Source organism: Macadamia integrifolia, chromosome 3, assembly GCF_013358625.1.
Source record: "Macadamia integrifolia cultivar HAES 741 chromosome 3, SCU_Mint_v3, whole genome shotgun sequence".
In the NCBI taxonomy this organism is placed as follows: Eukaryota; Viridiplantae; Streptophyta; class Magnoliopsida; order Proteales; family Proteaceae; genus Macadamia; species Macadamia integrifolia.
The window spans coordinates 16,211,049-16,225,129 of record NC_056559.1 but is presented as its reverse complement, the minus strand read 5'-3'; the positions used below and the strand labels follow the sequence as shown (position 1 = coordinate 16,225,129).

The 14,081-nt window shown below is 38.2% G+C and overlaps 1 protein-coding gene across 4 annotated transcripts in view; it reads left to right on the top strand.

The window, feature by feature from the left end:
• Nucleotides 1-765: 765 nt before the first annotated feature.
• The window catches only part of LOC122073521, a 14,968-nt gene continuing 1,652 nt past the window's right edge, over nt 766-14,081 (top strand). The window contains exons 1-2 of one of the 4 annotated variants that reach the window (XM_042638115.1): nt 766-2,217; nt 11,628-12,945. In XM_042638115.1, the coding sequence (XP_042494049.1) occupies nt 929-2,059 (1,131 nt within the window). In that variant the 5' untranslated portion in view covers nt 766-928 and the 3' untranslated portion in view covers nt 2,060-2,217; nt 11,628-12,945. Of the gene's footprint in view, nt 2,218-3,328; nt 3,980-4,116; nt 4,434-5,848; nt 7,838-11,627; nt 14,013-14,081 lie in introns of those variants that run through there. The other 3 variants (XM_042638116.1, XM_042638114.1, XM_042638113.1) reach the window with 3 other exon arrangements.

Here is a 14,081-nt window from a genome sequence, read left to right as displayed (position 1 = left end):
GGCGCCTATTATCCATGATATTCAACAATTGATTACCCCATTTTGATGTAGTCTCCTTTGTTTTTCATGTAAAGAGGGAGATCAACTGCATTGCCGACTCCTTAACCCAGAAAACCTTGTTGATTTCGCACACGATAGTTAGGCAAACATCCACTCTGTGCTTAGGATATGTCTCCTAGATGCCTTGTCTCAATCGTGATCTTCTTCTCAATGTAATCATCTCTTACCAAAAAAAATGGACAAACCTACGAAAATTTGGTGGATAGACCTCAATTTTTTTAGCCAAAGATCTATTCTCACAAGTCATTTTTCATCTCAATGTATTTTTTCATTAGAAAAAAGAAAAATCTGAGTGTTACTATCTACGTGGTGATATTTTTTTTGGTAAAATACGTGGTGAATTAAAGTATTGAAAAATTAACCAAAAGAGTGTTCAAGGAATATTGGGAGATGCACAAAGAGAATAAATGATTGAATTTGAAGATGTCGTTTCAACTTGAAACTTTTTACAAATGGTCAATCCGAACCATGCTCTACACATCAAATTATCAGAATGGTTGAATCACACTTCGATGTGGCTTAATTATGTTTGTTTGTTCACCTAATTTCACTAGTGTTTGGTGAGAAACTTTTGTTAAATAATAATAGGGAATAACAAAAAAATAAAAAAAAGTGAACCAAGCTAGACTGTTCACTTCCATCCGGTTCGACCTCCGGTTCTGCCCCGGGTTTTTTTTTTTTAAATATTATTAAAGTAAGCTTCGAAATGTTTATGATTCTCAGGATTTCATCCGGTGAAACGATTCCCAGGAGGAGAAATTGACGCCAGAAACCCTAGCAAATCCAAATCCGCTCTGCTTCTGAATACTGGTAAGTTTCTTCCATCAAGGGTGAAGATTCTCACGAGATTGTCCTTCCTTGTTGATCAATGTTGCGTTTTTTCTGCAAAACTCTGTTTATAACAAAATCTATAGATTCAACGAGTAGACATGCTTTTTTTCTTCGAATTCGAACAATATCATCCGGAGAATCAACCTTGGGCTCCAAAGACCAGAAAAATCTCACCATCTCTTACCTTATGAATTCATGTGGCTTGCCTTTCAAAGCCGCTACTTCAGTGGCACAGAAGATCATCGTCGAGACCACAGCAAGACCGGACTCTGTCATTGAGCTCTTACGAACAAATGGATTCACCAACACCCACCTTGCTAATCTGATAACGAAGTACCCACGGTTGCTTTTCGCGGATCCCGTTAAAACCCTTAAACCCAAGATCGACTTCTTTCAATCTCTGGGCTTTTCAAGAGATGACCTTGCTGGTTTCCTCTCCTCAAATGGTGCCCTAGCCAGAAGCTTGCAAAAGCAAATAATCCCGACCTTAAATTACCTCAAAACCTTCGTCTACACCAACGAGAACCTCCTTACTGCTCTCAAACGATCTAGCCACGTTGTTCAGGGTAACGTTAAGAAAATTTTGGAGCCCAACGTTGCAACCTTGCGAAGCTACGGTGTACCCGATTCCAATATTTCGAAGATGATCATCTACCAATCCAGTTCACTGACGCTAAGTGTCCCGCGGTTTAAGGATATTGCTGCAATGGTGAACAATATGGGTTTTGATCCCAACCGTCGTTCCTTCATCCTAGCCATTTGCTGTATGTCATGGATAGCTAAGCAGCGCTGGGAAAGGAAAAGGGAGGCCTTTAGGAGCTTTGGTTGGTCTGATGACGAATTTCTTTGGGCCTTTAGGGTACAACCGATGATCATGCTCACTTCGGAGAAGAAGCTTGGAAAATTGATGGATTTCTTTGTAAACGACATGCATTTGAAACCATCAGATGTTGTGAAATTCCCGAACCTTTTCTTAGTAAGTTTGGAAAAGAGAATCATTCCGAGGTGCTCAGTTCTGCAAGTTCTGATGTCCAAGGGTCTTATTCGGAAGGATGTGAATATGGCTTCAATACTAATTAATAATAAAAGGGATTTTGAGAGGAGGTTTGTTACCAGATATAAGGGGGAAGCTCCTGAGGTAATCAAGGCATATGAAGGTGAGATGTGATTTCTAGGATTTGACAGTTAGACACTGGTGGTGAAGATGGTGGAAGGGTTAAGTAAATGAAATGAAAGAGTTCCAAGAGTACGAGACAGATCGATGTCAAGTGGTTGGGAGGTTCTGGTGCTGAACAAAGAGCTTGGATGGAGGTGGCTTATCATTTAGTAAGTGCCTTTGTGGTGATAGTTTTAGTATTTTCATGGTGGTGGTACCATTGTTGTGCGGTTCTAGAGCAGTAAATAGTGTTGTTTGATGCCTGAAATTGTGACACATTCAATGAAACATTGTGATGCTGTGGCTGATCTGAAACACAGGATATATCCAATTTGCCCTTGTTATGAGGGTACTGTTCTATGGACAAAAAAATTACTTAAAAGCCATGACACCCATTGAGGTAGATGATGTTCTTTGTTTGCAGTTTACTAACACTTTGACTTGATTTCCATCTCCCAAAAAAGCTTGCTGACACTAGATGTAGTATGTTGGCTTCACTACAATTTTCTTTCTTTCTCATTCTTCTTCTTCTTCTTTTTCTGGTGAGAAACTTATAAACTTATAAAAGATGATTGTGACCAGTGTATCTACTACCACATGTTATATCTTCTGATCAATTAATTTTGTTTACCTATTAATAAAAAATAATTGGGAAAATGGCTGAGCTGTTGTTGTATTAATAGGTAGAGAAAAAAAAAAGATCCCAAAATGTGTACATATTATCCACATCACCTTAAGTTTCAGCCAAATTAGACTTCACCATATGTCCAATATAAGGTTTGCAAAGTAGCTGAAACTTGTCGTTTTTCCTTTTTTAGTAGTAAACAATTATCCAGTTTGAGTGATCAAATTATCTCTCCATGTTGCAAAATTAATTGTCTCTGTCCGATATTGGGGTTGGAGGGAGAGATGAGGTGTGGCAGTACATATGGAAAATGCAGTTCCTGTTCTTTGATTTCTGCCACATGATAAGCAAACTCGTTCTAGTTACTCTGGACAGATTCAATTCATTGTGGGGCTGTAAGCCCCCCATCCCTTTACAGTATCAACAGTGGACTATGGGCATCCAACAAACTCTGAAGATGTTCAGAAGAGACTTCGTTAAAATCTTACATATAGTGCCTAAATACATCTGGTTGCTCTTTATTTGTAAAAATGATAAATTGATTATTTTTAGTTGTGAAAATCTTCTTGTAGCTTACTTTTTGCTCTTTATTATAACACATCTTTTTCCTTAACCGTACTAAAATCCTGTCATTCCATTTTTCCCCCTTTTGGTAGGCACTACCATTGTTTGGCATTGTAGGGATGAGTTGAAGCATCTGGTTACTTCAGACCTTAGAAAACTTCTGGCATAGAGGGAGAGCCTACTTTTGTCAAGTATGAAACCTCTGAGTGCTTATTGCTTCCTGTTGGTACTTGAAGGTTGGGGTTGATCCATTATTGTTTGCAATTGATTTGACGCAGTCACCAAAGATTTAAAATCAATGCCTCCTAATCGATTCCGACCGATGTGACGTACTTTGCTGTATACCATGTCATTTGTAAACTACGGTTGTTTTCATTGGAGTAGATCCTTTCCCTTATATGGACATTGCTATGATTCCATTCTCAAAGCAATAAACAAGATGGAAGAAAGTCCCTCTTCTGTGCGGGTAACTGAAAGAGTTGTTTCCCAAATGCCTGCCTAATGTTCATTTACATGTTCTGTATGAGGAAAGTGAACTATTGCGGTATTTTTATTTTTGTAGTTTCCAATAGTATGCAGTATCAACCTGGTAGGTAACCATAGGGCTGGATTATCTGTGGGAAAAATCAAAAGCTTCCGGATGCAGGGTTGCTGACCTTGTAATCTCATATCTTAACTCAATTGATAGCAGTAGGCCTAGAGAGGAAATCTCATAGGTGTTATAAGATATTTTTTCCTGTTAACTGTTTTGGTTATACCTCTTGATGCTTCTTTCCTTCGGTGGTTTTGAATTATGTAAGAATAGATGTTACATACTGAATGTAGAAACTCTCTCATTTAGATTCTGAGTCTAGGGCCACTTATGAAACCATGAATTAAGATTTGTTTGCAGGAACCAATAGGTGGTCAACAATTCGTTGCAGCAATATCTATTAACATCTATGAAGTAGGTCAAATTTGGGAGGATGATAGATCATTTGATGTCTCTCTTCTTCATCATTGTTATGGATTGGTGATTGATATGGTTTTTCATCCGTTGGCTTAGGTTTATTGATGAGATGGGCACTGCTATTGTGATTCAATATCTCAGTGAGTTAGTATCTGTACAATGTTTCTTGAAATATGATGCATACTTCACCGGTAAATTCTGTGTAGTGCCATTGATATTTAATGTTACCATTGTCTGTTTTCTTAGTACTTTTTTCTGTTATTCTTGGCTGTTGTTGGTTTAATCTCTTTCTGTCTCATGTTTTGGATGTCCATTCTTCTTGGATTCATCCACACATAATAGCTGAAGCTTTTATGTTGGATAATTCAATGAGGTAGACCATTTTTTCCTTCATATTGCTTCTCTACATCTCTTTGGCTGTTGAGAGTTTTTAGTAGCATTGCTTCCTTGTACCTTCCATCTCTGATTTTTCATTATGTGGAGAGCTCACTGTTCCGTGCCACATGGCAGCCAAATGAGGATGAAATTTGGTGGACAAATGGACCCAAATGTCATCTGGTTACACACTTAAACCTTAAATTTTGTAGTAGAGCACATGGTTGTCTACTCTCATGTCAAGGACTCTGAGTATGCCTATTTATGAGCATGGATTTAGGTACCAAGATTGAATTGGCATTATGAGTCAATAAATATCGGTATTTTTTTTTTCTTTGAAATTCTGTCTAGCCAGTTACTAATACAACCTGAATCGAACCGATACAGATGTAACAATGTTGGAATCGTTGGATATTGATACGGCTTTCAATACTGATACCAATAACCTTATATATGAAGGTTATACAAATGAATTTGGATTTGAAATTTTACATGTGATCAATCCACATCATTCTGCAAATTTCTGAGGGTAAAAATTGCAAGATAACTAATCTATATGGAATCTATGTTTAGGTTATTGCCGCAAAAGTTTTTACCAAAATTTAACAGAAAATTATAACTAATCTCGAAATTATAACTATTGAATTTGGAGTTGAAGTTTCAATGGGCAGCATCCCCAACGCACTCCAATATGGGTAGTGAAATGATCATCATGCACCTCCCCCTTGTGCTGGCACAGAGGTTGGGCAGCAAACCCTTCGTAAAATAATAATTGGGTTGGGAATTTTTATGGATTGTGTGGTCCCCTCCACTACTGTAGAGGCCAATGGTTTAGGGCATCAATAAAGCTGTGCTTGGTAACCAAGAGAATGAAAACTAAAAAGAATCTAGAAAAGAGGAGAAAATGAATGAAATGATAAGAAATAAAAAAAATATATGTTTTTATGTTTTTTTTCTTTATTTCTCTTGGTCACCAATTACACTCAAGAGAAAGAATTTTTTTTTTGAATTTTAAAATTTACATTGGAAAAAAGATTTTTTTTTTTGAATTTCAAAATTTACATTGAAAATAGTGAAGTTTTCTTTTGTCATCAAAAAAATAATTTTACAAAAAGCACAAGGAAACAAAAGAAAATATAAAAAAAAATTCATTTCTTCTCTTGTCTTGGTAGGTAAATATATACACATTTTTTCTCTTTTCTTTCCTTTCATTTTTATTCTTTTCTTAGTTTCTCTTGTCTAGATTCTTTTTTCTTTTCTTCACTTGATTACCAAACACAGCTTTGGTTCAGGATATGTCAAGTACAAATAAAGTTTCTTAGATAAAAATGTGAACCAAACCAGACTGTACACACAAAATTGAAAAAAAAAAAAATAGTCTGCGGTCAAGTACAGTGAACGCATGACACTGGGTGATGTGAAGATCTACGGTGAGGATGGAAGGAGCCCATATTTGTCCCTGTATACGGGTTGCTTTATGAGCCACCCGACTAGTGGGTGGTAAGTGGTAACCTGATTCAAAATTGATTTCACATCTTCTTCCTTTCTCCTGTCAAGCCGTAGAGGAAAAAAATCGTCTGGTTTTCTGAAGTCTCTGATCTTGGAGAAACCAACCAAATCATGCTGAGGAGGGGAAATTGACGCCAGAAACCATCGCAAATCCTCTCTGCTTCGTTATACTGGAAGGTTTCTATAAAGGCTGCTGAAGAGTCTCACGAGAGTATCCTTCCTTGTTGATCAATGTTGCGTTTTTTCTGCAAAACTCTGCTTATAACGAAATCTAAAGATTCTACGATTAGCCATGCACTTTTTCTTCGAACAATATCATCCAAAGAGTCAACCTCAGGAACCTTGGGCTCCATAAACAAAGAAAATCTCACCATCTCTTACCTCATGAATTCATGTGGTTTGCCTTTCAAAGCCGCTACTTCAATGGCGCAAAAGATCCGTATCGTGACCACAGAGAGACCGGACTCTGTCATTGAGCTTTTACAAACGAATGGATTCACCAAAACCCACATTGCTAATCTGTTAGCGACGTACCCACGGCTGCTTTTCGCCGATCCCGTGAAAACCCTACAACCCAAAATCGAGTTCTTTCAATCTTTGGGCTTTTCAGGATCTGACCTTGCTAAGTTCCTCTGCTCAGACAAAGCCATCCTGCTCAGAAGCTTAGAAAAGCAAATAATCCCGACCTTAAATTTCCTCAAAACCTTCATCCACACCGACGAGAACCTTACCACTGCTCTCAAACGATACAGCAGCGTCGTTTGTTGTAACGTTGAGAAAACTTTGGAGCCCAACATTGCTACCTTGCGAGGTTACGGTGTGCCCAAATCCAATATTTCGAAGATGTTTACCATCCAACCCAAGCCACTGACGCTTAGTGATGGGCGGTTTAACGATGTTGCGGCAATGGTGAACGAAATGGGTTTTGATCCCAACAGTCTTTCATTCATCCTAGCCCTTGGCTCTATGTCGGCGACTAACAAACAGAAGTGGGAAAGGAAAAGGGAGGCCTTTAAGAGCTTTGGTTGGTCTGATGACGAATTTCTTCTGGCCTTTAAGGTACAGCCGATGGTCATGCGCACTTCAGAGAAGAAGCTCGTGAAATTGATGAATTTCTTTGTGAACGACCTATATTTGAGTCCATCAGATGTTGCGAAATACCCAAACCTTTTCTTACTAAGCTTGGAAAGGAGAATCATTCCGAGGTGTTCAGTGCTTCAAGTTCTGATGTCCAAGGGTCTTATTGAGAAGGATTTGAATTTACTTTCTGCGCTTAATGATAATAAAAAGAGTTTTGAGAAGAGGTTTGTCACTAGATATGAGGGGGAAGCCCCTGAGATAATCAAGGCATACGAAGGTGAGATGGGATTTCTAGGATTTGGCAGTTGACATTGTGCTGTTGAAGATGATGGAAGAATTAAGTAAATGAATTGAAGGGGCCTCAAGACAGATCGATGACACCCATGGATTTGTCAAGTTATTGAGAGGTTCTGGTGCTGAACAAAGAGCTTGAATGGAGGTGGCTTATCATTTGGTGCCATATTTGCGACGGTTTTAGTATTTTCATATGGTACTATGGTTGCATGGATCTAGAGCAGCAAATGGTGTTGTTTGATGCCTGAAATCGTGACAGATTTAATGAAACATTATGATGCTGATGAAGCTTATCTGAAACTACGTTTGCCTTTGTTATGAGGGCAATTGACATCTGGTGATCAATTGAAGTTTTCTCATCCTCCATTGGTGGGCCAAAATGAGCTACTTGCTTGTAAGTATCAAGAATTCTTTGCTTGGGGCATTTAGGCAGTTTAGGGAAGTCTATACTGTATGTGCTCCCTGCACAGCATTTAGTTTAAATCAATGGATTGAATGCATGAAACATTTTACTCTCCCTCACCTTCTCTACCTCAGTATATCTAATATTTGTCATTTTTCCCAAGGTTGTTAAATGTTTTATGGACAAAAGAAGTGCTTAATAGTCATAAGGTATCCATGGAGGTAGACAATGTTTTCTGTTTGTAGTTTGCACACACTTTTGAGTTGATTTTCATCTCCCAAACAATTCTTTCTGACATTGGATGTTAGTATATTGGCTTCACTATAATTTTCTTTCTGTTTTCTTTTTTGAGAAACTGTTGTGACCATCATTTATTCTCCAGATTTTACAGATGCGCCTTTTAACTTGTAAAAGATGATTCTGACCAGTGTATCCACTATCATCACATCAAGTTTCACCCATTTTAGACTTCACCAAATGCCCAATGTAATGTTTGAAAAATAGCTGAAATGTTGAGTTGGTCTTCCAATATTTTATACTTGATCCAGCTGCAGGAATCACTTGTCCTTTTTCCTTTCTTGGTAGTAAAACAATTATCCAGTTGGATTGATCAGATTAACTGTCTGTGTTGCAAAATTAATTGTCCCTTGGTCCATGAAAGAGATTGGGGTTGTATATATGGAAAGTGCAGTTCCTGCTTTTTGATTTCTGCCACATGACAACCAAACTGGGTCTGGAGACTCTGGACAGATTCAAATCATTGCGGGGCTTCAAGCCACGAACCTTTAACAGTTTCAACACTGGAATATGAGCATCTCTAACAAACTCTTAAGAGGTGCAAAATAGTCAGTTAAAATCTTGCATCTAGTGCCCAAATATTAGGGAAGATTGTTGCAGTTTCCCATTTGGAATTTAAAACCTTCACAATCCATAAACAAGTTGGGTTAACCACAACAAGGCATAGTCCCAAAACTCTTATTATCAGGCCCTGCATTTGCTTCTTTTCTATTTTATTTTTAATTGTGGACAATTGTTCTATGTTTTGTGTTTTTCATAGTCTTTCTTTGCTTCGTCTTAACACTTGGTTGACTCATATAGGATTCAAATTTGGCATGTAAGTAGTAAAGATTGTGGATACGAAAATTTCGCCCCACATGACCTGCTACATGGAAAATAAGATCGTTGATACAAGACTATGAACTACATTTGGTTGCCCTTTATTGAATTGATGATTTTTTAATTGAGAATTTCTTATTGTAATCATGGTTGTAAAAAATCAAAATTGTAACCTTACTTTTGCCCCTTTAGTATAAGGGTATGACACCTTTTTTTTTTTCTCTCTCAACCAAAGGAAAATCCTGTTATTCCATTTTTGTATAATTTTTCCCTCTTTTGGGAGCCGGCACCACCGTTGTTGGTTGTTGTAGGGATGAGTTGAAGGATGTTGTTACTTAAGACCTTAGAAAACTTCCGGGCACAGATGTAGAGCCTACTTTTGTAAAGTGTGAAACCTCTGAGTGCATATTGCTTCTTGTTGGTGGTACCTAAAGGCTGTGATTGAACCCATTAATGTTTGCAACTAAACGTGACAGTCACCAAAGATTGAAGATCAATTGTCTAACACCATTTCATTTGTGAACTGCTGTTTGTGTTCATTGGAGTGGTGCCTTTCCCTTGTCTTGACATGGCTACGATTCAGTTCTCAAAGCAATAGACAAGAAGGAAGAAAGTCTTCTTGGGTTCTTCTATACATGTAACTGAACTAGCTGTTTCTCCAAATGCCTAATGTTCATTTTACATGTTCTGTATGAGGAAAATGAACTATTTCTGGTATTTTTTTATTTTATAGCTTCAAATATTATGCAGTATCAACCTGATAGGTAACCGTAGGGGTGGATTATCTGTGGGGAAATCAATAGCTTCAGGATGCAAGGCTGCTAACCTTGTAATCTCATATTTCAACTCGCTTGATGGCAGTAGGCCTAGAGAGGAAAGCTCATAAGAAAATTAAGATATGTATTCCTGTTACCTAGTTTGATTATACCTCCTCATGCTTCTTTCCTTTTGTTGTTTTGAATTATGTAAGATAGATGTTACCTACCAAATGTAGAAACTCTCTCATTTAGATTCTGAGATGAGGTCCACTTATGGTACCAAAAATTAAGATTTGTTTCTGGGCACCGAGAGGTGGTCAACAATTTATTCTAGCAATATCTATTAACTTGAATGAAGTCAAATCTGGGAGGATGATAGATCATTTGATCTTTCTTTTCTTCATCATTGTTATGGATTTGTGATTGAGATGGTTTTATCAATCAGATGGCTTATGTTTATGGATGAGATTGACATTGCTTCTGTGATTCAAAACTTTGAAATATGGATTTCAAAGAGAGCTTATCATACCTCAGTGACTTTAATCTGTATAATGTTGAAATATGATGCATGCTTTCTATGCTTCTGGCTTTTTCAGTCTGTAGTTTTTTACAGTTCCATTGATATTTCATGTTGGAGTATGAAGATCCTTTTGTTTGTGTGTGTGTGTGCGGATCTTAGGATCTACTTGTCCACAAAATTTCAACCTCATCTTACCCACCACATGGTATGACTAGGAACTCCTCAAGAAGGATTTTTCTTTGATATCTGTGTGGGAAAACCGTGTCCTTAAATTTGGTAAATTAGTACATATTTTAAGTCAAGCGGCATGTCAGCTTGGATTGAACTTTTATAGACAGTAGACCCAAAGGTTAGTGTTCACATGTCAAGTTTCAACATATTTACTAAAGTTTTGAGAAATCGACCAAAAGGTTGTACAAGGAATGTTTGGACATTGGAACTTTACAATTGATCAATGTAGATGATTTCCTAGTTCCTACATATCCTTTTTCATAATGATTAAATTATCTTTTCACCTGGCACAATTATGAATTACGTGCTTGCCCACAAAGTTTTCTGTCTGTAAGAGGCTCTACCCCCACAAACACAGGAGGTGTGTAATAACCATCATGCCCTTCTTGGGGCGTGCTTTCCTTGTGGGACAAAAGGGTCTTTTGCCGATTAATAATAACAAAATGGATTAAAGAACATGACTTCCTAAGGCTGTGTTTGGTAGCCAAGAGAAGAAAAGAAAAGAAAAGAAAGTACAAACAGTGTACTTTTTTCTTGGTTTAAGAAATTCTCTTCGTGCTTGGCATGTCCTGAACCAAGAGAAGATTCTTTTTTTGAATTTCAAAATTCACCTTGAAATGGTGAAGTTTTCTTTTGCTGCCCAAAAAAAGAAATCTTGCCAAAAACACAAGAAAACAAAAGAAAATACAAAAACTTTTCTTTTCTACTCCTCTTCTCTTTTATAATGGTAGCCAAGCATACATATTTTTTCTATTTTCTTACTATTTCATTTCATTTCTATTCTTTTCTTTTTTTTCTCTTTTCTAGATTCTTTTTTCTTTTCTTTTCTTCTCTTGGCTACCAACACAGCCTACGTGTACCCTACGCCACATACATGGGGAAGTGGAGCCGAAGCATGGATGTCTTTTTACAGCCTAGTTTCATTTTCCCATTTGTGTGGTGGGCCTATTATACTCTAGGAGGTGGACTCAAATCCTCTGCGGTGAACAATGTGTGGCAGTGAGGATCCAACGGCTGGGAGGGCCCGGCATGTACCCCAGCCATTGGATCCTCACTGCCGCTCATTGCCTCCCTGCAAAGTTACGGTGTACCCGTTTACAATATTTCAAGTGTGATCATCCACCAACCCAAGCTACTGACGCAGAGTGTTTTGCAGTTGAAGGATGTTGCTGCAGTGGTGAACAATATGGGTTTTGATCCCAACAGTCGTTCATTCGTCCTAGCCATCTTCTCTAGATCGGTGATGAGCAAACAGAGCTGGGAGAGGAAAAGGGAGGCCTTAAAGAGCTTTGGTTGGTCTGATGACAGAATTTCTTTTGGCCTTTAAGGTACAACCGCTTTTCATGGTTACTTCGGAGAAGTTGTTTGGGAAAGTGATAGATTTCTTTGTGAAGGACCTGCATTTGAAGCCATCAGACATTGCGAAATACCGAACCTTTTCTTACTAAGTTTGGAAAGGAGAATCATTCCCAGGTGTTCACTGCTGCAATTTCTGATTTCCAAGGGTCTAATTAAGAAGGATGTGAATATAGCTTCAGTACTGAATTCTAATAAAAAAGTATTTTGAGAAGAGGTTTGTCACTAGATTTGAGGGGGAAGCCCCTGAGGTAATCAAAGCATATGAAGGTGAGATGGGATTTCTAGGAGTTGATAGGTGACACTGGTGTTGAAGATTGTGGAAGAATTAAGCAAATGAATTGGAGGAGTCCCAAGATGGATCAATCACCATCGTTGTCATCGAGGATTTGTCAAGTGTTTGGGAGGTTCTGTTGCTGAACAAAGGGTTTGGATGGAGGTGGCTTATCATTTTGTGCCTCAGTGTGGTGGTGGTTCACCATGGTAGCATGGTTATAGAGCAGCAAATGGTGTTGTTTGATGCCTGAAATTCTGACAGATTTGATGAAACATTGCGATGCTAAGGCTGATCTGAAACCCAGTATATATCCAGTTTGTCGTCGTTAGGAGGGCAACTGGCATCTGTGATCAGCTGAAGTTTCATCATCCTTCTATGATTGCCAAAAGGTTGGCTACTTTCTTCTAAGTATCAAGAATTCTTTGCTTGGGCCATTTAGGCAGTTCAGGGAAATCTATAGTGCATGTCCTGCCCTTACAACATTTAGTTTAGTGGGGAAGAGTTCTCTGTCTGGGAATGTGGCTCCTGCACCATCGTTGGGGCCAATGAGAGCACAACTGGAAGCATCAATAGGGTGGGCATGTTTGGAGTCCTTATATGAATTGAGTGCATGAAATATTTTACTCTCTCATTCTTTTGGTAGAAACATTTTAGTTACTCTCACCTTCCCTACCTCATTACCCCTAAGTATGTCAACTGACAAAATTTAAATGTGCTTCAAAGTCATGAGTTACAAATGGAGGTAGACAATGCTTTTTTGCTTGCAGATACTTCACTTTATTTCCTTCTTACAAATGAAAGCTTGCTGACATAGGATGTTAGTATGTTGGCTTCATTGCAATTTTCTTTCTTTTTCCAGAGAAAAATGGCAAATCCCATAATGTGTCTATGTTGTCGATATCACCACCCCAAGTTTCAGCCAAATTAAACTTCACCATATGTACATAAGGTTGAAAAAATATAGCTGAGATATTGAGTTGGTCTACCAAAATTTTTCCTTTGATCCATCTGAAAGACCTAGGCTCCTTTGGTTGCAAGCGAAGGGGAGACCGGGAGAGGGAAGGGAAATATTTGTCACTCAAGAAAATATTTGCAATTCCCTTGCAATTGGTATTTTCAGAAGCTATGTATCTTGACCAATCCGATATCGATTCCTAGAACCCAGGTGAACACCAACAGTAAGAATTGCCAAACAACTATTCTATACGGTAGAAGCCCATCTTTAGACGATAGTTCAAAAAAAAAAAAAAAAAAAATCCAAAATATAATAGAAAATTAGAAGAAATGAAAAGCTAAAAATACAATAAGAAAAATACCAAGTGAATATGATAGAATTTGAACTCTAAATTTTGGCAAAAGACCAGTCGAACCCATTCCATCAACATCCAATGGTTAGAATTATCACATCACCTTATATGTAGCATAGATATAATCTCCAAGTTGTTCAACTTAGTTATCAGATCCTCTCCAACTGCGTTGGATGCACATTTGATGGTTGGGAGTCTCTTGAAGTGTACACCCAAGTGGTGGAGTATGTTGTCGTTCAATGTCGCTGGGTGCCTGCACGGCTCTCCGATCAAAATCGATGCATCCTCTTAACCTTGCTCCATTTGTACCCAAAAAAAAAACCCTTCGCTCAATGTCTAAAATGTAGTGAACAAATAATGTCGAGATGAAAATAGGGGGTGGCTTGGGTTGGGACCGGGTCAGAAAGGGGCGGTTCAATTTTTCGGTTGGACCTCCGATTCTGCTCATGTTTTTTGAAACTCTAAAAAGCTACGCTTCGAACTGTTTCCGACTTCTTCTCCGAGGGTCGCATTTTAGGGTTTCATACGAAGAAACGAAATCATTCTCAGGAGGAATCGTCTGCACAAACCACTGCTAATCCGCCCCACTTCTGGATTTCTGGTAAGTTTCTATCAAGACTGAAGATTCTCAAGAGATTGTCCTTTTTTTTTTTTTTTTTCTTTGTTGCTA